Genomic DNA, 24,469 nt, shown 5'->3' on the forward strand with positions numbered 1-24,469 from the left:
TCCCCGCGCCCGGCGAGGTGACCGGGGCTGCGCCCGGGGCTGTGACCGGGGCCGGGCGGGCCGGGGGGGCCGGGGCCGCATTGTGCGCTGCTTCCCGGGGCCCGGGGAAGGGGTGGAGCCTCCCCCTCGGAGGGGCAGGAGGGATCGGAAGGGTTTAGCCGGTTTGGCGGGTCTTTTCTGCACCCCCTTCCCCGAGGTTGATTATTGACAGGCCCCCCTCCGGGCTGACGGGTTTATAGGTTAAGGATTAAGAAGCGGTAATTTGACGGCAGAGAGCCCCTTGGGAATTGCTTTCCCTTAAACGTGCGCCGGGGCTGTTTCCCAGTCGGGGCTGCCAATTCATTTCTCTGAGTCAAGAGAAGTGCCTGTTGCGTTTCTCTTCCTGGTGTGTGAAGTGACAGCACGGCTGGCGCTGAGCGCTGGCTCAGCCTTTAAAGGCCGCCTGGTACCGGCGGGGACACATGAAGAAATGTACTTGCATCTTGGGTTTTGAAAATTCCTCTATTGTTAGCAAAGCTAATTTGAGGGTCTCTGTGAGGTCTGAAAAGCACCGATTCTGCTAGTTCCCTGCAATAAAGATGTCCTAAATCAGCCCTTTTTGTTCCCAAGCCAACATGAAAAAAAAATAAAAATAAAAATGAGATTCCTTCTATTTGCCTAATGATTCCCTAGATTGCCCACAGTCACCTTTTCAGTCTTTGTAAGGGGAACTAGAAACCACTCTTCTCTTTCCTATCCCCTTCCCCTCTTCCCCTTTTATTCCCTTTTCCCCTTCCTATTCACCTTCCTCTGTTTGTAAGAAGCCTGTAATATCCAACACCACTGGAAGTGTATCATTTCAAATATTGCTATCCACAAAAACAGCCCAATGTGTGTGTTTACATTTTTGAGAAACCGTCTAATTTCATGTTCTTTGGCTGTTTTTTTCCTTAGGACCATCCCCCCTCCCCCAGCATGCAGGCTGGGCAGTGCTCATTTGAAAAGCAAGTCCTTAGTAATTGATTTGATGCTTTTTATTCAAAGCCCTATTTACTGCTCGCTCTTCACACTCTGCTGAGAACAAAACTGTTCATTTCCGGGTGGGAAAGAGAAGCACAAAGGGTCTAGCTTGGACACCTGCTCCAGGGTACATAGGGTGTGGTTCTCAGAGCCCTGCAGGGTGGGTCCTGCATGTGCTCAGATCACAACCCCATTTGCCTCCAGCCCAGCAGTGGGTGCTCCAGACTCTTGCATGTCACAGCCTGGATCTCCAACACTCTCCCCAAAATGAGGATCAGTCTTCGAGTGAAAAACATTCCATACCCATGTAAATTAGCTTCACACGACTTACCTAGTGTCATGTAGGAAATCCATCACACAAACTTAACAGGGGCAAGGTCACATTTTCCAAGGAAACATACACCACCCTTAGTCATTCTCTCTCTTTTTATATTCCCCTACCTCATTTACTAAATACTCCCCAAAAAATGAAGTTGGGGTCCTACGTGCAAAGCTGATGCATCTCTGTATGTTCCTGTTTCCAGTGTCAGAGGAAAGGTTTCTGTACAAAATTTGTGTTTGATTATGCAATTACAAATTATCACATGCATTCAAGCAGATAAATTCTCTGCTTAATCTGCTTACCATGTCCTTCACATTCCTAGTAACTGTTCTGGTAGAGCTACATTACCTTTAAAAAGAGAAAATTGCATGTACAATGACAAACACTAAAATAGATATCCAACACTGAAATTTAATGATGTGACATTATATTGGCACTTAGGGAGATTGTCAGAAGAGTTTAGATCTTTTAGTTTGCCTGCATATAAGTCTGCACCTGAGTGAATGCAGTAATTGATAGCAATAGCAGGTTCTTTGCCTCGAGGCAGTTTGATACTAGAAGGACATAGAGCACTTTGCAAGCAAGTTTCAAAACTATCTGCTGACAGATGGGTTCGACTGTGGTCAGCAGCTGGGAACAAGGCTCTGCCTCACCAGTGCTGCTGGCTTTGCAGGAGGGTATCTGGTCACACACACCCCCCCTGGCTCTGGGCTCATCCCAGTACTGTTGCACTGTTCAGTTCCAGACTTCTCCTGACCTTGGCACTCCATTTCTAATCCTCACATCTCTCAAATCCACATTCCTCCTGGATGTCCCCTCTGTCTGCTCTGGCTCTTCTCTGATCCATGATACTGTGCTGGGACCAGCGCTGGAACTGCAAAATGACGCGTCTGTCCTCATCTGTGTTTCCATGGTTTCAGTTCAGGGCAGAAGTTTCAGGGACAGGGACAACTATTAGGAGAGGATCCTAATAGTTATAATAGGAAAGCAGTTGTCAGTCTTCATAGCAGTCAGCTTTGTGTAGATGTGACATGAAGGGAGGGGGCACTGGGGGTCCAGGACAGAAGGGATCACCCATTTAATGAAGTCTGACCGCTCACACGCAGCAGCTGTGCAGTGGACTCCTGCCCACACTGCAGACTTCAAGGCATCACCCCTACTCATCACAAATTTGGCAGCAAAAAAAAAACCCAGAGAAAACAATAATGTGCCATGAGGAGACCAGGGGGTGACAGGGCATTGCCAGGGTCCCTGCTGGGCAAGGGACATGTTAATGTCCAGAGGATGACACAGAGTTTGCCGCAATTTAAGCCACCATCACTCACCCTGGTGCAAGTAGAGACACAAGAAGATGTGTCCTCTGGAGGGTGCTGCATCATAAAACCACAGAATGGTTGAAGTTTAAAAGAGCTTTGGAGAAGTCTAGTCCAGCCCCCCCACAGGTCCAGTTAGAGCAAGTTGCACAGGCCTTGCCCTACCCAAGTCTTAGACACCTCCAAGGATGAATACACCACAGCCTCTCTGGGCAACCTGTTCCATGGTCTGACCAACCTCATGTTGAAAAAAATTCTAGATTAAGTCAAATCAGTAAGACATGGGAACATAAGGCTTCATATACTGCCTGATGATAGTCACCAGTGGTACCTATGACCACAAGTGATCCCCAGAGGGGACTTATCCCAGACCTGCATCTGCAAGTTAGAAATGAGAGCCATGGGAAGGTGATGTGGAGCCACTGAAGTTGTCTGGATAGGAGTCACCAGACATCTGGATGCATTGTTAAAGTGCAGCATGGTAGTGGCGAGCCTACACATCCTACACTAGCTGAGGTATGTCTGTACCTCCACCAGACTTAGTAATTAAAGTATTCTCCATCACCAGTCCAACTACGCCAGGTACCCACTATTATGGCAGTACCAGAGCTATTGAGGACATTGCTTAAGATGGCACAGCTAAGGACAAACAGGCTTTTAACATTTACAACTTTTCTTTTACTGCATAGGAATCAAATTATGTACATATATATAAAAATATAAAGGTACTCCTTGTGATATTATTTCTCAAGAGTATCCTCACTTTTAAGTCACGTCGAAAGCTGGGAAAATCTAACTTTCTCCCCAGAATTTCATGACTATATTTTGTTTATGCTTTCACTGGGATCAAGTAGTCCAAGGAATGTACTCCTGAGTATAGCAGTACTTTCAATATTGAGAGACTGGATAAGAAAAACACCAAGAAATAAAAGCATGGAAGGGAATAGATAGGAATCCCAAATTCCAACTCACCTCTGAAAGTCAGAAATTGTACTATGCATCTGGCACACTTGTCTTGTAGGGAAGAGTAACTGGGAAGCAAAAGATGGAATTGGTTTAACTATTTAATGATGTGCTAATAGACTACACATTTCTTTGATAAGTTGCACTGTTTAAAAATTCACTAAAGTCTGCACAGCAACGGATTCCTCTTGTGGATCTTAGAGACTTGTAAGAAATGATTGCCTGATGATAAAATTCCCTGTAAAGAGAGATTTGTAACCTTTCCAGCAGACTGCCCTGCTCTCTGTTGGCTCTTTATCTTCAGTGCAGAAACATATGTAACATTTATAGTAAAGGCAGGGCTTGCAGCTCTCTCCAAGGTCTCTAACATGTTACAAAAGCCCAAATATTTCTGTTTGTGCAAAACAAACCTTTTCCTCAATTTGTGTTTACTTGCATGCATGAAAAAGTACACTGTGTTGCTTGCCAGACTTAATTTTACTGTTCATAAAACCTTCAAAGCGGTCAAAATCTTCCATCATTATTTGGGTTGGTTTTTTTTCTTTCTTTTACTGTGTCAAATTCATATGACAAGTCAGACCTGTCTTCAACTTCCTACTTAGCCAGTTGCCTGCTCTGAATGTAAGAGATTTTAATGAGTTCAGTGGCATCTTAATAGAACATGAAAACTTTGAATGTTGAAGGAGGGGAGAGGCTGATTTTAATTTGCTTCTGAAGATACAGTGAACAAGGTGATCCATTGGGCCTTCTGAAGACAAACAAATAATGAAGATAAATACGGTAAATTCTTGAGCCATGACTTTGTAGGAAAGTTTAAGGAAAAGACTTCAAGTTGGACTCTATGCTGTTCTATCTCAGGCAATACATTTTATATGGCATACGTCATGCACAGTAAAAACCTCTTTTTGGTGAGCTGCACCAACAACTGGCTTTGTTCACCTTTGTTCTTATTTAAAACAGGTTTTTCTGTGCAGCTGTTAAAGAAGCTGTGCACACACACATTCGCACACAGGCTTTTTTTTTTTCACTCCTCAGATCTTTCTTAATAAGTCTAGATTTTGTCTGCCTAGATTTTCAATTCTTTTTTCTCTTTGCAGCATGAAAATTCCCGTATGTTAGGATCCGCTGACTCTTATGGAAGCATAATTGGAAGTTTAACAAAAGCATTTCTGGCTTTGTTTGCCTTTTCCAAACCCCCTTCCCTGATTTTCTGCCTTCTTAACAATTGTGCATGTCCTTTTGATATCTGGGAAAGCTCAGTATCTCCAATACTGATGGGACGCCGTGAACTGAAGATGGTTACAAATAAAGTAGGAGCCATCTGTGTCAAGGAGAGTGTTTTATAGTATGACTTGATCATTATTTTGTGAATAAGCACTAACAGTGTCAGAGAAGCAGGCTGTGGCCCACTGACCAAAGTGTCTCTGGAGTCAGGGTCAGAGGTGTCCAGGACCACATGGCAGGATGGTTCCTTGCTGCCCCTGTGCACCTGCCATTGTTAGTGCTGGCTGCTTCAGGTAACGGTGCTTTATCACAGCACCCCACTAACCTGCTCTGGTCTCCACCTTTGTTTTTCTAAATTGCTTACTTTCAATGTTCTAGGTGTTTGTGTGGCAAAATGATGTGGAGGAGTGCTATACTGCATCAAGCAACATCATCAATATGATGCCTTCTGCTTAATTTTTGCTGTATTTTTCTTTATATGTCTCTGCAGCTTGGTCTCTCTTCTATCTTCATCTCTCTGCTATCTTTCTTCTCTCAGTCAGTCACCCAGCAGGCTCTACAGCACTCTACTTTGGCCAACATATAGTTCCCCTCAGCACTCTGTGTCACAATAATCTTTTAATTGAGATTCATTTTCTGTATTCTTTGTCTTGTGGCTGATATCCCCTTGCCTAAAAAAAACCCCTGCATCTTCACTTTTCCTCATCCTTTATCTTATAGTTCTGTCAGTTCAGTTCTTGCCCCATTGCTCTAGCTTCTGCTGACCTTCTCTGGACTTCCTCTTAATAATGTCTTTGATCAAGTGAATACAACAAATGGGCAGGAAAATGAGAGAAAACAGCCACCAAAGAGCGGCTGCATTGTTTTAGCATCAAGCAATGTCTGGAGTCACCATGACAGGGTCTCAAACACGGGAGAAGTGATTAAACAAAAGAGTGAAGATCTTAAAATCTGGATTTAGGCAGTACCATCATTCATATAATTGCACTCACTGGACTAGTCAAGCATGGAAAAGCTCACACAGCCTTACAACAGCAATGCAGCTTGAGAGCAAGAGTCTGTCCAAGTGGAGTCAATATAAAAACTTAATCTCCCTCAATGAAGGATCTCAGATTTTCTTAGAAATACAGACTATGTTTGCACTGTTTTATATTATATTTGGCCACATCAGTCACAGCTTGACATAAGGATAAAACAATACACACCTCTAAAAGCAGAGAAAAAGTAAATAATCTCATGAAGTTTCCTGCTTGATTCTGAAACATGACTTCCTGTGAGCACTGTGCTCAGTGAGTTAGCAGATAATGAATCCTCAGTAAAAAATTCAAATGCTGTAAAAGAGTCAGTGGCTGCTTTTATGAACTGAAAAGAGACTGATAGATTTTACCAACATCAGCACTGAGTAATCCTGGCTGTCACACGACATCTTAATATGCCATGTCCCAGCTGTCAGTCTGAAAGGCTGTGAAGGTATTCCTGTTAACATTCATTACAGGCCCCTCAGCTCTTGCCCTGAACACTGAGAAGCACACACCTGCCCACCACATCCACCTCACAATCCCACTTTTGCTAGTGCTTTTCCCTGTGTTCTGGAGATGCAGCATAAGTGGGCATCTCTCCTACCAAAAAACAAACAAACAAAACCCAAACTAAACCCACTACAACCCTGAAAAAAACCACAAACCTAAATTAAAACCCCTACACAATGCTTTACTACTACCACATAGCTAATTACTACAGCTCATGCAATTCTTAGGTTTGCCAGTTGCATTAGAAGATCCATGTCTATTGAGAGGTATTTCCAGAAGAGACTGCTTCCAGTACCCCCCACAGCACTCACCCAGGGGCTAGGCTCTCATGAGATTTGACACTGCTATTTTAACCTCCTACTTGTAGTTGCTTAGAACAGGATCCAAAAAAAAACTTTCACAAAAGTTTCTGGAATGCAATTAATGAAGAATTTAAAAGAGGGAAAGAATAAAAAAAAAACACAACACAATGCACATTAAAATCTGAATGTTCATAGGCACCTGGTTTTCGGGCAGATCTGTATCATGGTTGATACTCGCTGTTGCACATCCTTGGAAGTCCCATCACCTTGCCTGAGATGAACATCATTCTCCCCCTAAGGTTATTTGGGCTTCCTGAAATGCATACCTTTATACACAGAACAACTAGGGGCTTGTTCAGAGGACCAGGGAGACACAGGCTGACCACAGCTATCATACAAGGAACCGTACATAGGTGCTTCCATTCCAAGGAAGACTTGCAAGGGGACTGCCTCTTGTACCAGTGCTTATGAGCTGCATTACTTGCCCAGGGAGTGGCACACCTGGTTTTATTTCTCTCTTCAATCTGAAATAATTCCGTTCATACTATCCCTTCCCAAAATGATGTGCTGACCACCTGCCTGTTGAGTGCTTGGAGGTTGAAAGGAAAGGACAAGGAAAACCCATGTACCCAGATGGAGAGCAAACAAGGAGAAACCAAACCAATTTCATAAAGTGCATATTAGAATATGCTCTTCTTGCCTTCAAATTTATTTCTACCACGTCTGTGTGTCCCTCTGAATAGCTTCAGGGCTTAGGCATCTTGGTCCTGTTGTTTTCTAATCAGGTATTTGGTTGTCAGCTGTTGACTCCCACTAGGCATCCTCACTTGCAAATCACTATTATTTTTCAAAAAGTTATAGTGACATAAGCACAAACGATGCCATAAAGATAGGCAAAATCAGTTTTGAAAAGCTTATAGCCTTCTTAGCATAATCAATAGGCAATACTGACCAAAAATAATTAAAAATACAAAGGAGTTATATGGCTGTAGAGATTATACAAATGCAATATAGTAATAAGTTATTATAAAAAACAGAAATACATATAGAAGTTGCAGAAAATTTAATCATGCAGGAAATAAATATTGTTGATAAGTTATTTTGCTGGAGAAAAAATTATTATCTAGGAGTTATAACTCCATTGAAGAAGCTGCTGTTTATAATACATTTAAATACACATACATATATACATACATATATGTACTTCTACAGGTACACACACACATTATTTAACATTTTCAGGGTTCTTACCCTGATTCTCATTAATCCCATTAATAAATGAGAGCTTCACTGCCTTCAGAGGAATTGCAACAAGGCCAGCTTTGTGTCCACAAAATTCAGCATCAGGTCAGTGTTTTTAAGGACTAGTTATTTCCAAAGACCTGATGAAACTGGATGTAGAGAGCTCAGTGTGCTAATGATGGACACAAAGCAATAGTACCTGCCACCAGAAGCGAGTTGGACCGACAGCACTCGGTCCATCAGGGAAGGACATGAGGCAGGCAAACCAGGACACAGTCTCCTCCAAGGTAGGTTTGGGGGGAGCTGTGCAGCAGCTGCAAGCAGCAGTGCTCTGTCCTCCACAGCACCCCCTGCCTTCCGCCAGTGTGGACACTGTGGAGCCCCTGCGGGATTTGGAAACCAAGGTCACATCCCAGCCAGTAATTTGCAAAATGAAAAAATGCTGAAAGCTGTGCATCGTTTTAAAACAAGTTAAGTCGTCTAGGAGAAGCCTGATGTTTAAATGATGAAACAGAATATGTCTATTCCTTTCCAATTCCCCTGAAAATAAACATTTTCAGTGGAACTGTACAGGAACTTTCAACTTGAGATATATATACTTGTCACCAAGAGATACTTCTTCACCTATGACATAATTGCTATAATCAGAAAAGCATTGCTGTCACTCTGCAATAATTTAGCCTAATTTCCTGCTCATTTCTTTATCTTTTCTCATTAGACCATTACATAGCCAGCTATGTTACTATTAATCATTTCCCAACATAAGCAACTGGATAACAGAGCTGTGTAATTGATTTTTCAGTTTCAGACCTGAACCAAAAATATAATAATTAATTATCAAAGGAAAAAAAGAAGTAGCTCTATTTTCCCTCTCTCATTCAAGTGAAAAAAAAAGTTCCATGTAGACTTCAGTGAAACATTTGTTCATCTTGATTAAGTAATTTAATTTCCATATTTATCATTTTAAGAAAAGAGCAGATAGAGAGAACCATGTCTTGGCACCATTCACCAAACCAACAAGTGAAAAATCCTCACTTTTCAGAAAATGGAGAGACCTGACCCAGTGAATTCCTGTGTCAGGGGTAATTTGAATACCCAAGCACTGACCTACAAGGAGATTTTCACCCCTTTAGTGGAAAGAATTCAAAAAGTATGAAAGTTACTTGTAAAAGTAGAACAATTTTACCCAGGAAGAGTGGCAACAGACACACCAAGAGATGCAAGAACATGACCAGGAAGGCTTCCTTGGAGAGGTGGGTTCAGATCCCCACAGGCTGACAGTAGGATTGAACATTTCCCACAGTTTAGGTGAATGGCATCAAATCACATTTAAAATGTCATTTTGACTAGCTGGGTCTTGTGAATCAAGCCACCAGATTTTCTTTGATGATGTTTATAATAATCTTACATGAAAAATGGTATTTTTAATTAGTTTTTTCTTTGATTAGTGGAAACTAACAAAATATTATAATCACAGGTGCTTTACAAATATGTGCTGCATTATATATTTTGTGTTCTGCATTTATTCCCCCTCACATTTGCACAAGCTTTGGCAAATTTCAGAAGAATGTTTGGTCTGGATTTTCACACCCCCTGGGATTTTTCATCTCCCTTAAGATTTTTCCACATAGAAAATAAAAAAGAAATAAAAACTAAAATGATGTTCATTATTGATATTCTCTGTTGCTGGTGGAGATACTGCAGGAATGGGAAGGGATATACAACTTAGCACCTTGTTTGGAAAAGAAGATGAAAAATGTGTAACCTGTGTTTAGAGTTAGGAAAACTTCTATATAGGTCCACTGATTCAGAGTAACCCTCCAAGTGAAATGGCATCTTGAGGTTCTTCACACAACTTAGTGGAAGTTATCTGGTCACATAGAACAGGTCTTGAATATTTGTAGGGCATTACTCAAAATAGTTAAGTCACATATTTCACTAATCAGTCTGTACATCTCTGCACAGATGAACGTTAATTTAAATGTAAACATTAATTTAAATCCAACATGTTGAAGCTTGAGTGCCCATTAGCACATATTTATACTTGTAAATAAGTGGCATCTATCTAAATTTTTTAGCAATTCACTGAGTTGTGGCACTTCAGCTGAAACCTGTTTCTAATCTTTCTGAATGAGGAAGCAATTTTCCCTATATGACCCTGATTCAGTTCTTGTTTTCTTTGCCTAAAAAAATGACAACTTAAAAAGATGGCCTCAGTAGAGCTGTGAAGTGATATTTATTTCAGTAGTATAATAGCTCTGAAACATGCCAAAGGCCCCATAAATGTTAAAATTGTTACCTATTGCACCCTGTATAGAGTTTGGGTTCGTGAGCAGATTTTGAATGAAGTAATTTTTTCCCCCTGTCTGACCCTGGGAGCATTTAAATTGATGATTTTAGCAAACAAACTTGCTAGGAATAATGAACTACATATAGTTTTGTATAATAATTCTCTCTCAAGGGCTGTGAAGCTGATGCCTACTTAGAAATAATTTTGGAAGAATAGCTGAAACAACACATGATGACATTTTATATAATCCCAAAAGTGACTGAAAGACTGGACAGTTTTGAGGGCTATCCAAGTGTGAAGAGATGGATTTGGATTAGTCCCAGCTCATGGCAAGCCTCACATTGTGTAAGACTCACAATACTTTCATATTGTTTCTCCACAGTCCAGTGTGGCTGTTTGTTCTCTCATTTTTAAATTACCTTTGGAGCCGTTTTGATGGAACTTGGGACCAGATTCATTAGTTAAAATATAAAGTTTGAGCAGTCGCTGCATTGCAGCCAGCTAGAGCTGTAAAACAGGACCTGCAAAATGGATGACCTTCAGATTTACTTAACTGTGCAGTAATGGTATTTGCTATAGCCAGGTTTTTTTCATTTATTTCTTTTAATAGACTACCACAGACTTTGTCATCTGTGATCCTGTGAATATATTACATTGACAGAAAATAGCCAGTGTTTCCAAACCATGCAGATATCATGTCAGCCTAAAAGAAAAGAGTAAAAACTGTACCGTTGCCCTTGTCTTCTACATTATGAGATTAAAAGTTTAGAGATGCACTTACTGAAAAGCAGACAGAGTGACTCAGTGTTCTACTACAGCCAGTAATGTGTGGTAAGATGACTAACTACTGTACGCAATGGTGAATTCCCACAGTCCCATCAGGCTGACTTTTCCTTTTTTTGGGTCACAATTTGGGAACCAGGACACAGAAACAATCACCATGTGAGAAAGAAGTAGGAGTACAATTATGGCTAAGAACTCTTGGAGAAAAAAAAATAATAAAAAAATAATAATAAAAAAGAAGTAAAAATCTGTAAAGTAACCTACTTTACAGACTTTAAAGGAATCACCAACAGACTACCCAGTTACAGGGCAAAATCTGTGCTATATGTTTGCACCATACACCTCACCCCTATGTCTCTATGGGGCTATTCTTACCACAGAATTTGACCTTAAACTGGTAAATCACAGAGATTGATTAGCCCTGAACACTTCATACTTTTGGCTTTATCATTCTCTCAGCAAGTAATTGACTGATGGATACTCTGCCCCTCTGTCTTCCTGCCAGCTTCTTTATTTTACAATGTCCATAAAAATAAAGAGAAAATGCAAACTGGAAAGGTAAAGCACACAAAATTTCCAATCTATGTCACACTGCAGCCTTTACACTTGCTTGGGTCTATGAAATAAAGGGAAACAAAAAAACAAGCACTCCCCAATGAAAGGCTTGGTGCTGCCGTCTCGTGGGAAAAGGGAGAAGGGGAGATTTGGTAAGAAAAGCAGAAATGCAAGAAGGAGAAAGACAAAAAAAGAAGAAAAGATTTAAAAAACTCGCTAACATTAACGTTCCTGTTTTTGTTTCAAGAGGACTGTGCTCTTTATTGCTCACAGATCAGTTTCCTTTGCAGGTGATTCGGGCCCAGAATTACATCACCAGCAGAGCAGCCAAGAGCATCTCGGTGCCAGGATGACCGAAGCCGAGAGGAATGTATTATCACAGACCTCCGAGGGACCTGCCAGTGCATTCCTTGCTGGGGGTGCTGTGATGGGGGAGGCAGAGAGGAGGCAATTTTACACAAAGACTGAAAGGAAACTTTGTGGAGGAAAGATCTGGGGGTCACAGTCCTGCTGTCTCCTCTAAGCAGATCTAATTATGGCCATGTACTTCAAAAAGAGGGTTTAACTAAAACCAGATTTAGCAGGGCACTGCTTAGGAAGCACAGGCTGGATCCTGGGCCTTGCCTTTGGGGAAAATGTGAAATGCTTCAGTGCTCTGGGAACACTGTCACTGTGGTTGTAAAGAATAATTTGAAGATGCAGTAAGGAAAGCAAGAGCCAATCTAAAATCCTCATCACTTCAATGAAGTCTTACAATAAAATGGGACTAAACATAACATCGATGCTTTCAGACAGAGTGTACTTACATTAGATACTGGGTGTGTATTTACTGCCATATTGTGTGGTGGGGGTAAAAGTCACAGCAGACTCAGGGATGGTGCTGGAAATGATCAAATTACTCACAAAGCAGATGCACAGATCTCCCTTAATGAGCTCCAACAAAGCCCTTCTGCCACATTGCACCCTCTGTTTGGCAAACCACGTCCCATGCATATCCAAGAAATTCCCTCCTCCCCCTATTTTGGAAGGCTTTTGGGCTATTTCTGCCATCCAACCTGCAGGACTGGCCTTAGTGGTCCTCACCACAAGCCTGTTTCTGAACCATTAAAATCAACGAGAGCTTTCCAGTGCTTTTAATAGTACCAGTATAGGGTGGAGACTGACCTATTGGAGAGCAGCATAGGGGAAAGAGAGCGGGGGGTCCTCGTGGACAGGAGGATGACCATGAGCCAGCAATGTGCCCTTGCGGCCAAGAAGGCCAATGGCATCCTGAGGTGTATTAGAAAAGGTGTGGTTAGTCAGTCAAGAGAGGTTCTCCTCCCCCTCTATTCTGCCTTGGTGAGGCCATATCTGGAATATTGTGTCCATTTCTGGGCCCCTCAATTCAAGGACAGGGAACTGCTTGAAAGAGTCCAGCACAGAGCCACTAAGATGATTAAGGGAGTGGAATATCTCCCTTATGAGGAAAGGCTGAGGGAGCTGGGTCTCTTTAGCTTGGAGGAGACTAAGGGGTGACCTCATTAATGTTTATAAATATGTAAAGGGTGAGTATCAGGAGCACAGAGTCAGACTCTTCTCAGTCATGTCCAATGATAGGGCAAGGAGCAACAGGTACAAGCTGGAGCACAGGAGGTTCCACATAAACATGAGGAAAACCTTTTTCACTGTGAGAGTGACAGAGCACTGGAACAGGCTCTCCAGAGAGGTTGTGGAGTCTCCATCTCTGGAGTCATTCAAAACCCTCCTAGAACTATTCCTGTGTGAGCTACTCTAGGGGATCCTGCTCTGGCAGGGGTTTGGACTAGGCGATCTTTTGAGGCCCCTTCCAAGCCCTGATATTCCGTGATTCTGTGAAGGTTCCTGTGCTGGCAGGACCAACTTTATCACTGCAGCTCTTGCTGCATGGTCTCCTGCTCTTCAGGTGTGCGCTGCAAGCCATGATGTCAGCACAGCTTCAGTCAGATCCCTCATTCTCCACCTGCCACACCTGAGACTCCTTACTCCACTGCCTGTGACTGAAGGTTTCTGAGTTCTCCTTATTCTTCACCCTCCTCAGGAGGAAGATGGCTGCTTTTAGTAGAGGAGATGCCCAAGGACAACTTGATAGCAGTGGAACAGTGGCTGAGGTGAGCAAGCATGGTAAGAGCAAATTTTGGTTGAATGATAAAAATAGAAAATACTGTCCCTAACATTCCCATCTTTAGCCATGATTATGGCATACTAGTGCTTCAGTCACTATGTCTGTAGAAGAACCTTCCACTAAAAGTACCCAATTTCTTTCATCCCTGTCCAGCAAACAGTTGTCATTACTCTTTTCCTGTAATGTGCAAACCCTTTCCACAACCCTTCTACAGTTTCTTTGCACTTGGTGTTGCAGAGCCAACACCAACAGTAAGGCCCTCCAACTTTCTACATTTAGCCCTCCTAGCTGTCTACATCTTGAATATCCCTGTGTACAATTTTGTCTTTTTAAAATAATTTTCATGCATAATTATTCCTGACAAACCATGTTTTCCTGTTACTTCCTTCCTGTGCAAGGCTGACCTAATATTGAGTCCCTCATAGGGACCATTTGGTTTCATATCATGCTGTTGTGGATGGATTAGAGATAACGTATGAAAGTGTATGCAAAATAAAAAATAAAAAATTCCAAAGTAAATACATTAAGAAAGTGGTAGAAATATATTAGAACCAAGGCATGTTTCTGCTCTTAGACAATTTTATTTCTTATCTTGCTCAAACTTTCTTTCACAGGACAGCTATAGCAGATGTGGTCTCTAAAAGCTGGTGTGGACTTTAATACTTAGGGAAGATTGGTGAAGTCCTGTGCAGCCAGAAATTGCTTCAATTACTTAGAACTGGGACAGAAATTACTACTGCTGTGAGATGGCTGTCCCACAGGACTGTTCTTCCTCCAGCTCACCCTGTCTCATTAACATTATAACTGCAAGGGCAACCAAGTGGCTGACTAGTAAAGTTCACCTCCATGTTGCTTTTCTTTTTCATGGAGACTACAAGTCTGTTCAGCTCTTAATAAAATAACCCTCAGGCCTCAACACACCACAGTAAAACAAATAATGTATGTAGTGGTACTTACAAAAGAAGAATGACTAGGCAGGACCCTGAGAAATGCCTTTCAGCACACCAGTTGTCTGTTCTAATATACAGATAAAGTGAGTATGGAGGTGATTTTTTGTATGTTTCAGCCTATTGCAACTTAATCTTTCTACTACAAAATCTTTTTGAGAAAAACCTATTGCTGATTGCCATTGTGGGGCTTTCCTGAGAAGTCATCCCATCACCCTCTCTTTCTCCATAAATACATCCCTCAAACAATACTACTTCCAGTTTTTAATACCTACAAAGATGTGGGTGCAGCCTCAGTTTCATGTGCACTCAGCAAACAAAGGTGAGGAGTTGAAATAATTTGAGACTACACACGAGTGGTTTTCAGCCCATCCTGATTTTGCTAATCTGTTCTGCAAGTGATCTGGGAGGAGGACCCTGAGGAAGGAGGGACCTGCATGCTTGGTTTTCTATGTTTAGCTACATGCCATGTTCTCTGCTCGGTCGTTACTAAACTCGAAACAAATTTTCTCATTAGTGCCTTTGTCTGCTCGGTTTCTCTACTCGAAACAAATTTTCTCATTAGTGCCTTTGACAAACAAAGTGGATTAAATAGCAAACATCAGGTTTCTTGTGTCACTCAACATAAATCAAAAGGGCTGGAGCACCGCACTTCTTCCCCTGCAGCCACCAGTACAGAGGCACTGCTGGCTAAAGCCAGAGGATTTAGTTGTTCTTACAGATCTGCTTTCAATAGACATTTCAACTCAAATTCTCCTTCCTTTTTTTTTTTTATTGCTGTTTATCCAAAAATTGGAGAGTGTAGAACCACTGATACTTAAATGTCAGAAAAGAGCAAGCAGAGTAGGAGAAAATGCCCACAGAGATGAGGCTTGATACCTCAGCAGTACTAATGTGAGACAGAAAGCTTTTTAATCTATTCATTGAAGGAAGTCTGTTCAAAACAAGTCATAATCTTAGGCTATTTAGTGGCCTTCATGAGTTCAACTGGAATAAAAAAGCAAAAATTGTAAAATGAAAGGAAATACAGTATTTTAGTTTCCTGCAAGTCCACACATACATGGACATCCAGCACAGAGAAAAAACTGCATCTATGAGAATCAGATGTGAAATAGTTCCTTACTTGGAAACACAACACATTTTTTATTTTCAGCTAAGAGAATCAAATTGCTATGATGCAGAAGCATTTTTTGTCCTTTAAAGTTTGCCAATCAATGCAGGAATACACAGAGACAGAAAACCAGCAGCTATTAAATTAGGAAATATGGTGACTGTGTCTCATGTGCCACCTACTCAAAGCTGACACTGAACCAAGCTCAGGAAACACACAAAACAATTTAGCTCCTGGCTTTTTGTGAATGTCTGCCACCAGACTGTGGTTTCCTCAAAAGCATTTCTTCTTTGAACTTGCCTTAAGTATTTTTCTCAGAGCTTTTTTTTTTTTTTTTTTTTAAATAGTGTTGCAGATTGATTTCAAGCAGTTTTGTATGAGCGTGAAAATTTCATATTGAAAAACTGAGGCTGTTACTAAGTGCTCATTCTTTCATTCTTCACCTAAGGTAGTTGCTCTTTCTTTTCTTAGCAACTCAGAGAACAAATTACTCCCACAAGGGGACAAACACTTGAAGAAAAAAAAACAGAGTATCTGAGCCTGTGAGATATACACTGCAGATAGCCTATTGGAGACTGCATGTTTTATCAAAGTATTTTCTTCCAGAGGAATATAGGTCTTGCCTGAGGCATGTGTCTTCAGAAATATGAAAAACAATGCAAATGGCTTGTGACTTTGCAAGCCTAAATACAAAGGGCATGGCCAAGTCCCTGCCACTTGTGTACCAATATCCTAATGTGTGTTGTGGTTTATCTTACCCTGTCCTTCTGTTGTGACAGTGTCCCATCCTTCACAAAATGCAGCCCTTAGCTAAGCCAGCCAGCCTAAACTTAGCCAACATAAATAACATCTAATCAAAAGTTACCATGAGGTGAACCCAAAATGGGCATGAGTAATTCAAAACAAGTTTATTTCTTAATCCAAGCACACATTGCAGGAACATTCAACGGTGTTCCTCCAGCTCTAGATTTTCCACTGTAATGCACTTATGAATAAAATGAGAGGACCAACATTTACAGATGGTCTACACATGAGTTTAGTGCTATTTAAACAGAGAAAATACCAGACCATGTCACAGCTGAACCAGCAAGCACCATCCCAGTTACTCACCTCTCTCTCTCCTGCTCCAAGAGGTTGGTGAAGTCATCACTCTTGTTCATGTAATCTGTATGTTTATGTTTCTCATTTTCTAGCTCATAAACTGTGCGGCGGTGGCACTTCTCTGCCAGCAGGAGCTGTTCCAGCATGCGCCGATACGTCTCCTTCTGCTTTTCTTCAAGTCTGTCCAGCTGGATTGTAGGAAAGGAGAACAGACCGTTTTAAAAGTCCCCTTGCTTACTTCATCTGATTTATTCACCAACAACATCGTGTCCCATCATTTTTTGTTTTGGGCTTTACATAAAGCAGTGACTAGAAATAAGATTGACTATCCTGTAAAAGTAATGATTTATTTGGGCTGCATGTTTGCAATAAACATTTGCACAGTTCTCAATATGCAAAGGGCAGAACTTCACTTAGTTTTAGGGTAACGAGTCACATTCTTTCAGTGCAGAATTTCCCCTCTGGCAAGTTGCTGTGCACACTTTCCTTGTTACATACAGGAAAAGCTGTAACAAATGTCAGGGCAGGACACATGCCCTCAGACCCTGGGAGCCAGAGTTCACTCAGCTATATGACAACTAGACACCTACATGTGGAGCATAAAGCGTAAGCTCAGGATGCACATGTGGGTTTGCTGAGAGAAAAAGTCTTAACTATTTATATTCACCATAGATTCAGTTTTACCTTACCAAATACAATTAATTCAGGACATGTTCCTGTGTGATCTGCCTTGGGTGTTCCTGCTGCAGCAGGGGGTTTGGACTCAATGATCTTCAGAGGTTCCTTCCAACCTCTATGATTCTATGACAAGCTTTAGGTTTTTCTCTTCAGCCTGTGTTTTGACAGACATTTCTCTTACTGCATTAGCAACACGTTACCTTTTTTGTCTTCTGGGTTTTTTTAATGAACCAAATATGCCAATATACTATTCAAACACTAAGGCCTGGGAGATGTGTCTGAAAACTTGGCAGGGCACTCCAAAACCACCACAGCTATTCATCTTGCTCCTTTTGCTGTTTCTTGGGTGCAGATGACAAACTCCATGCTCCTCCCAGCCTTGCCACTTCTCTGCTTGCCTGCCCCCAGCGTGGCAGCTGGCAGAGCTGCCCACCCCCAGCCCATATCCTGCAGGAATAGCATCTTCCTCAGGAGGTTGCTGTTTCACAGGATACCTCAGCAAACTGAAGGAAATAAGAAAGCATGGGAATTTGCTCTCCAGAAGCTGACCATGGAAGTCAAAGTAAAACAGTCATCACAATTTATAAAGGACCCAGGTTAGGTTTGGCCTTTGCAAAAAGACCTTTTGCACTCATGAAATTTTGTCACAATTCTATTTTAACTCCAGCATAACTACATATGATGCAAGTTTTACACTGAAGTCCCTATTAACTGTTCAGCTTCTTTAAACAAAAGCCCCATTGAGCTCCTTTAATCTTGTTCAACAGTATTTCATGCCTGCTCCCACATGCTAATATTTGCTTCCCTTATTTACTGTAATCCCAAAAGTTCCAGAAGATGCTTCAGTGAGAATACACAGTATAAAGATGTCCTGTGGTAGACACAACTCCTGGTGAAAAAAATAAATGTTCTAATAGGACAAACAATGAAGATTTGGACAGGCACAACCATGTATTATCTTGTATGTTATTGCATGCTCTTTCTTCATGTCCTGGACTGTTATGAAACTATAAACATGGGCAGTGGCTGGTTTTTTTTGGTGTTCACTCTGGCCTCAGACATTCCTAGGTCTATTCTATGTTCATGTATTGCTTAGATTTTAAACTGAGGGTTCTAGTCCTACAGGTCTCCTTTAGGGGCTGAACTGACTTGGCAGTCCTAGAGCTTAAGTGACTTTAAATGATTAGGGATTTATGATCCCATGAAGTCAATCCCTGAAGGTATTTTCCTGACAACTCACATGATAGTGGTTGAGTATTCCAAGGAAATCAAAGAGTGCTTACCAGTGTTGTGAGCAGTTGAGGTTGAAGCATGAAATTGAAAGGATTTTGAAGAACAGAAATGTAACACCCAAAGATTTTGCTCTTGTTTATTAGCACCAGCCCTTTATACAAGCTCTTTATTGTTTCTGTTCAAACCCTGTGATTTTTCTTAGAATTTATTCTGCAGTGGAGTGAACAAGAATATATAATTTTTCTTCAATTTAGTGTAAAAAAGCTGTGCTATCCTCTCCTGTGTTTTGCACACATCCAAAATCTGTAGACTCTCACTTCTGGTTCGGATTCCCCCAGCACAGACATACAGATGTAAATCAAGGAGTTGTTACCTCTGAGATTGGTTTCTCATAGACGTCTTCCCCTATAGACTTCTCTTGGGCAAGGATGGCGTCCCTGTGCAGCACTCGGAGCACGTTCTCTGGAGCTGCAGACCCATAATGAGCTTCTAAAACTTCAGGTTTGGTTTTCTCTGTCTTCAGCATGTGGATCACGTCCTCCCTTGCCTGTAACAGAGCAAATCACTACCATAAGTCAACCTATTAACCAAGAGGGAAAACATGCAAAATAGGGACATCTCATATGTGCAGTCTGCAGGCACACAAAAAACCCAACAAACTAAAAGAACATTGGGCTGCCAATGCAAATATAAAAACTCTGCGATATATTGGAGTAAATATGGTCTGTGCAATCCAAATGTGGTCTTTGTAGTAGACAATAATTATTCTATTCCTGCCTGCTATTACATTTGAATACCATGAATTTTTATCATGGTTGCAACTATAGCCAGGAATCAACATTCCTATTTATATACTGCATCTTATTCACTGCCCGTGCTGTTCCCTGACTGGGGTAATGAGATGAGTAGAACAAGCTGCACAAGTGGGCTCAACCAATATTTCTGAGACAGCCTCAAATGAAGTATTTCCTAGTCATTCCCCACTTGATTTTGTGACTAAATATTCAAATAACTTTTAAATTAAAGATTTATAACTTTTAAATTAAAGTTTTATAGCTTTTGTTTGCTTAAACAAAATCCTGGGAACATGGCAGACCCTGGTGAACAAGCATAACTGGTGTCAGACCCAAAGAAGCTCAGCAAACCCTGCTGGCAGCAGAAGAGAGATGTTGAGGCTGGAGCAGGAGCGAACCTGGAGCCAGTGGTGCTCCTGGGTGGGTTCCAGTGGGTTCCAGCTCCTGCTCCCTGCTCTGGATGGGAATCTCAGGTTCAGGCAACATGAGCAGACATCTGAACATGATGAGGCTGCCCTGCAAGGCCACCTGGCCATAAATAAAGGGTTTTTTAGGGCTATGCTGCGGACAAGTGTTTAATCCCGAGCTGTGTTTCTAATGATACTTGCCAATATTTGCTAAACCAGGTGTAAAATGGGGGCAGGGCACTTGTTTGTCCTTCAAGGCAGGCTTATAAGACTGTGATACAGAGAGGGGCTGTAAAAGGTACAGGTTTTCAGTGGGCATGAGGGGTTCTCAGATTTTCTCATCTCTCCCACAAGCCCAAAAGCATGGCAGGCAGAAGGGTTTGGGAACCAATTTTGATCCTGCCTGCCCTTCCAACACTCTACACATGAGCTTGGGAAGCAAGTTAAGGACTAAGAAAAGGTTCAGGCATTTATTAAAATCCCTTACAAACTCTGCCTCTTTGGAAGCAACGATTGCTTAGGATTTATGGACCTGCCAATACTTCATGCTTTTCTAGTGTTCATATTGGTGTTGTCTATTATCCCTGTAGCAAATATTACATCTATACCCAACACAGCAGAGGCAACACAGCTGTACAAAACAAGCTGCTTTTAAAATGAGCAAGGAAATAATTTCAGAAAATGGCAAAGACCCTTTATTATTTTTAATTTTATTTTTTAATAAAATAGAGTAACATGAAAATAAAACAAAAAATGAACTTGAGGCATGAAAGATCATGCCACCCAATCAACAACTAGCCCATTTATAAACAGTCAGCTGCAGGAGTTTACACTGTACATTTCATAACCTTAAGTAAAAGCTTTGCACAAGTCTGCAAGATAGAAAATACAGACTGGAATAGTATTCATGTTTTTACAGCACGAGTGTGGGAAAGGTGCATCACTCATGGTTGTCAAAACTACAAGTGAATTACGTGGGTTAGTCCCAGAGAGTGCCAAGAGGGCCTGCACACCTCACTACATCATGTCCTGGGAATATGCCACTCTCAGTACAAGCAAATATTATTTTAGGAAAGTTTTAAACAGATTCAAGAATATATTGGTTTTTATATCCCTGTGGAAATAACAGTTATCTTAGTGTCTTTGTTACTATGAGGCTAATACTTCTATACTGAATAAAAAGCTCTCCAAAAGTCTAATAGGCTAGGACAGGAGTTTGGGGTATTTATAAATATCTCCATTTTATGACATTTTGTCTGAGTCTGTTTTAGCAAGATACAGCTTTTGGGCCTATCACAGAATCAAAAAATCATCATGGTTGGAAAGCACCTCTGAGATCACCGAGTCCAACAATCAACAAAAAAAACCTCAATAAAACCAAACAAAAACCCAACATACACACAACACAAAAGACACACACCCACACACACCCCCCACCAAAAAGCACAAAATACTCCCACAACCTCAGCCACTAGAACATGCCCTGAAGTGCCACATCTACATCTTTCTTCAATACCTCCTAGGATGGTGACTCCACCACCTCCCTGGGCAGAGTGTTCCAGTGCCTGATCACTCTTTCAGTAGAGAAATTCTTCCTAATGTCCTATCTAAACCTCCCCTGCTGCACGTTCAGGCCATTTCCTCTGGTGCTACCATTATCCACCTGGGAGAAGAGGCCAACACCCAATTCCCTGCAACCTCCTCTCAGGTAGTTGTAGAGGGCAATGAGGTCTCCCCTCAGCCTCCTCTTCTTTGGAATAAAAATTCCCAGTTCCCTCAGGTGCTCCTCATATGACTTGTTCTCTAGACCTTTCACCAGCTTGGCAGCTCTCCTCTGGTTGTGCTCTGGCACCTCAATATCCTTCTTATAATGAGGGGCCTAGAAATGAACACAGTACTTGAGGTGCAGCCTCACCCATGCTGAGTACAGGGGCACAATCACTTCCCTAATCCACGCTATTCCTGATACAGGTCAGGATGCTATTTGCCTTCTTGGCCACCTGGACACACTGCTGACTCATGTTCATCCAGCTGTCAACTGGCACTCCTAGGTCCTTTTCTGCTGGGCAGCTTTCCAGCCACTCTTCCCGAAGCCTGTAGCTTTGCATGGGGTTGTTGTGACCAAAATGCAGGACCCAACACTTGACCTTGTTGAACTTCATGCAATTGGCCTGGGCCCATCAATCCAGCCTTTCCAGGTCCCTCTGCAGAGCCTTCCTACCCTCAAGAAGATCAACGCTCCCACCCAATTTGGTGTCATTTGCTGACTTACTGAGCATGCACTCAATCTCCTCCTCCGGATCATTGATAAAGATATTGAACAAAACTGGACCCAAAACTGAGCCCTGAGGGACACACACACAGGTGACCAGATGCCAACTAGATTTGACTCCATTTGCCACAACTCTCTGGGACCATCCAGCCAGCCAGATTTTTACTGAGTGAAGAGTATATTTGCCTATGCCATGATTCACCAGCTTCTCCAGGAGAATGCTGTGGGAAATGGTGTCAAAGGCCTTAGTAAGGCTAGGTAAATAATGTCCACAGCCTTCCCCTCATCCAATAGGCAGGTGACATGGTCATAGAAAGCCATCAGGTTGATCAAGCAACACCTCCCTTTCATAAACCCATGCTGGCTGGCCCTGATCCCCTGTCTGCCCTGCACTTGCCATGTGAGCTCACTCAAGATGAGTCTCTTCATGATCTTTCCTGGTACCGAGGTCAGGCTGACAGGCCTGTAGCTCCCCAGGTCCTCCTTCTGGCCATTCTTGTAGATGGGTGTCACATTAGCCAACCTCCAGTCATCTGGGACCTCCTCTGTCAACCAGGATTGTTGATAAGTGATTGGGAGAGGCTTAGTGAGCTTCCCTGCCAGCTTCCCCAGTATTCTGGGGTGGATCCCATCAGGCTCCATAGACTCGTGGATGTCCGGGTGCAGAAGCAGATCATTAACTACTTCCTCCAGGATTATGGGAGGTTGTTCTGCTCTTTGTCCTTATCTTCCAGCTCAGGAGGCTGAACATCCTGAGGGAAGCTAGTTTGGCTACTAAAGATGAAGTCCTCATATCTCAGCCTTTTCTTCATCCTTGGTTGCAACCCACCTGCATCCAGTAAGGGATGGAGATTCTCCCTGGCTCTTTTTTATTGTTGATGTATTTTTAAAAACTTTTTTGTTGTCCCTTATGTCAGTGGCCAAGTGGAGTTTCAGTTGGGCTTCCTGATTTTCTCTCTGTATGATCTAGCAAGATCTCTGTACTCCTCTTGAGTTGCCTGTCCCATCTTCAAAGATGGTCCAATATCTGTGTCCTGCCCCAATGAAGGGAGTCAGTGTCCTGCTGTGTGCCTCACAGGAGGTGCCTCATGGCACCAGCATGCTCAAGGAGAGTGTTGCATCAAAGGTCACAAAAAAAGCATGCTGAAACCTCAAATCATTTTGGTGCTGAGCACAGAAATCTTCGGTCCCCACACACCCCATTCCTCAGGGACAGGCACACCTTGGACCCTAAGCTATTTGGGAGGGGAAGAGGATGAATTCACTCTCTCCCATTGAAGCTGTTGGGCCCCAGATGGCATCATTAAACATTGACAGGGCCAGGCAAAGCACATAGAGACAACTTGGGCTTGGTGACTTAATGCTGTGACTCAGGAGAGCAAAAAACTGGAGTCCAGTCCCTGAAGTGGTTTTTTAATACAGTATGAGGTGACAGAAGGACTGGATTCTGCTCTTCCCAGGGAGTGCCCCTGTCCTGCATACTTTCCTTCCAGCCTCATTATCATTTAATCGTTGCTGGTTAAAATGGAGCAACTTAAGTAGGTGGGAATGAGTCTCTGAAACAAGTTTGCAACTTGTAAGAAAGGTTTCTGGAACCTGCTAGTCTGGGTCCCCCAAGAATCAGAGGGAGCCAAGCCAGGAGAATGGGTGATGCTGAATGGTTGAACCAGCACCTCAAGCAGAGAAGGAGTTCCCAAGCTCAGTTCAGAGCTTTGAAGCAAACCCTTAATCAAGGCCTGAAAAGCCCTTGCTGCAGCCCACTGGGAGGGTACCCAGCCTGGGAGCAGGCTGGAGGAGGCACCATCCCCAAGGCTCAGGGAGCACCTTGCTCACATCTCCCTTCTTGGGCACCTCACCCTCTACGGATGCTCGGGATCTGGATGGTATTAACCTGGCAAGGTGCCTCCTGCCTTTGCTGGACTTGGCCACTACTCCTATCATTATGTTTTCAAGGGTATTGGATAATTCACCAAGTACTCTGTTTCCATGGACTTATCATAACAGTTTGTGACAAGCAAACTAACAAACAGACACTCAGGTTGCTAGGAAGCATTGGACCAAAAAAGGGGCCTCATGCTATTAATAAACTGGAGAGAAATTTGCTTTTTATTTGGTCAGCAACCATCAGCAGCACAGGAAGATTCTGAAGTGCAGCTAGCCTAGGCTGGAGAAAGACCTGGGCAACATCCCAGCCTCCCATCAGCCATGGGACTTCCAAACGCTCTGAAACTCCTCAGGATAAATGTAGAGAGAAGGAGCTGAAA

General features: G+C 42.4%; 1 protein-coding gene across 1 annotated transcript in view; it reads right to left on the bottom strand.

Annotated features, from left to right (window-relative positions):
• FILIP1 (filamin A interacting protein 1) overlaps positions 1 to 24,469 on the bottom strand; it is a 58,638-nt gene that overhangs the window by 18,842 nt on the left and 15,327 nt on the right. Inside the window, 2 exon segments of the mRNA XM_010003404.1 lie at positions 16,831 to 17,009; positions 19,106 to 19,279. Of these exon segments, the coding sequence (XP_010001706.1) occupies positions 16,831 to 17,009; positions 19,106 to 19,279 (353 nt within the window).

The sequence above is a fragment of the Chaetura pelagica genome, unplaced genomic scaffold (assembly GCF_000747805.2).
Source record: "Chaetura pelagica isolate M959 unplaced genomic scaffold, ChaPel_1.0 scaffold150, whole genome shotgun sequence".
NCBI classification, from domain to species: Eukaryota; Metazoa; Chordata; class Aves; order Apodiformes; family Apodidae; genus Chaetura; species Chaetura pelagica.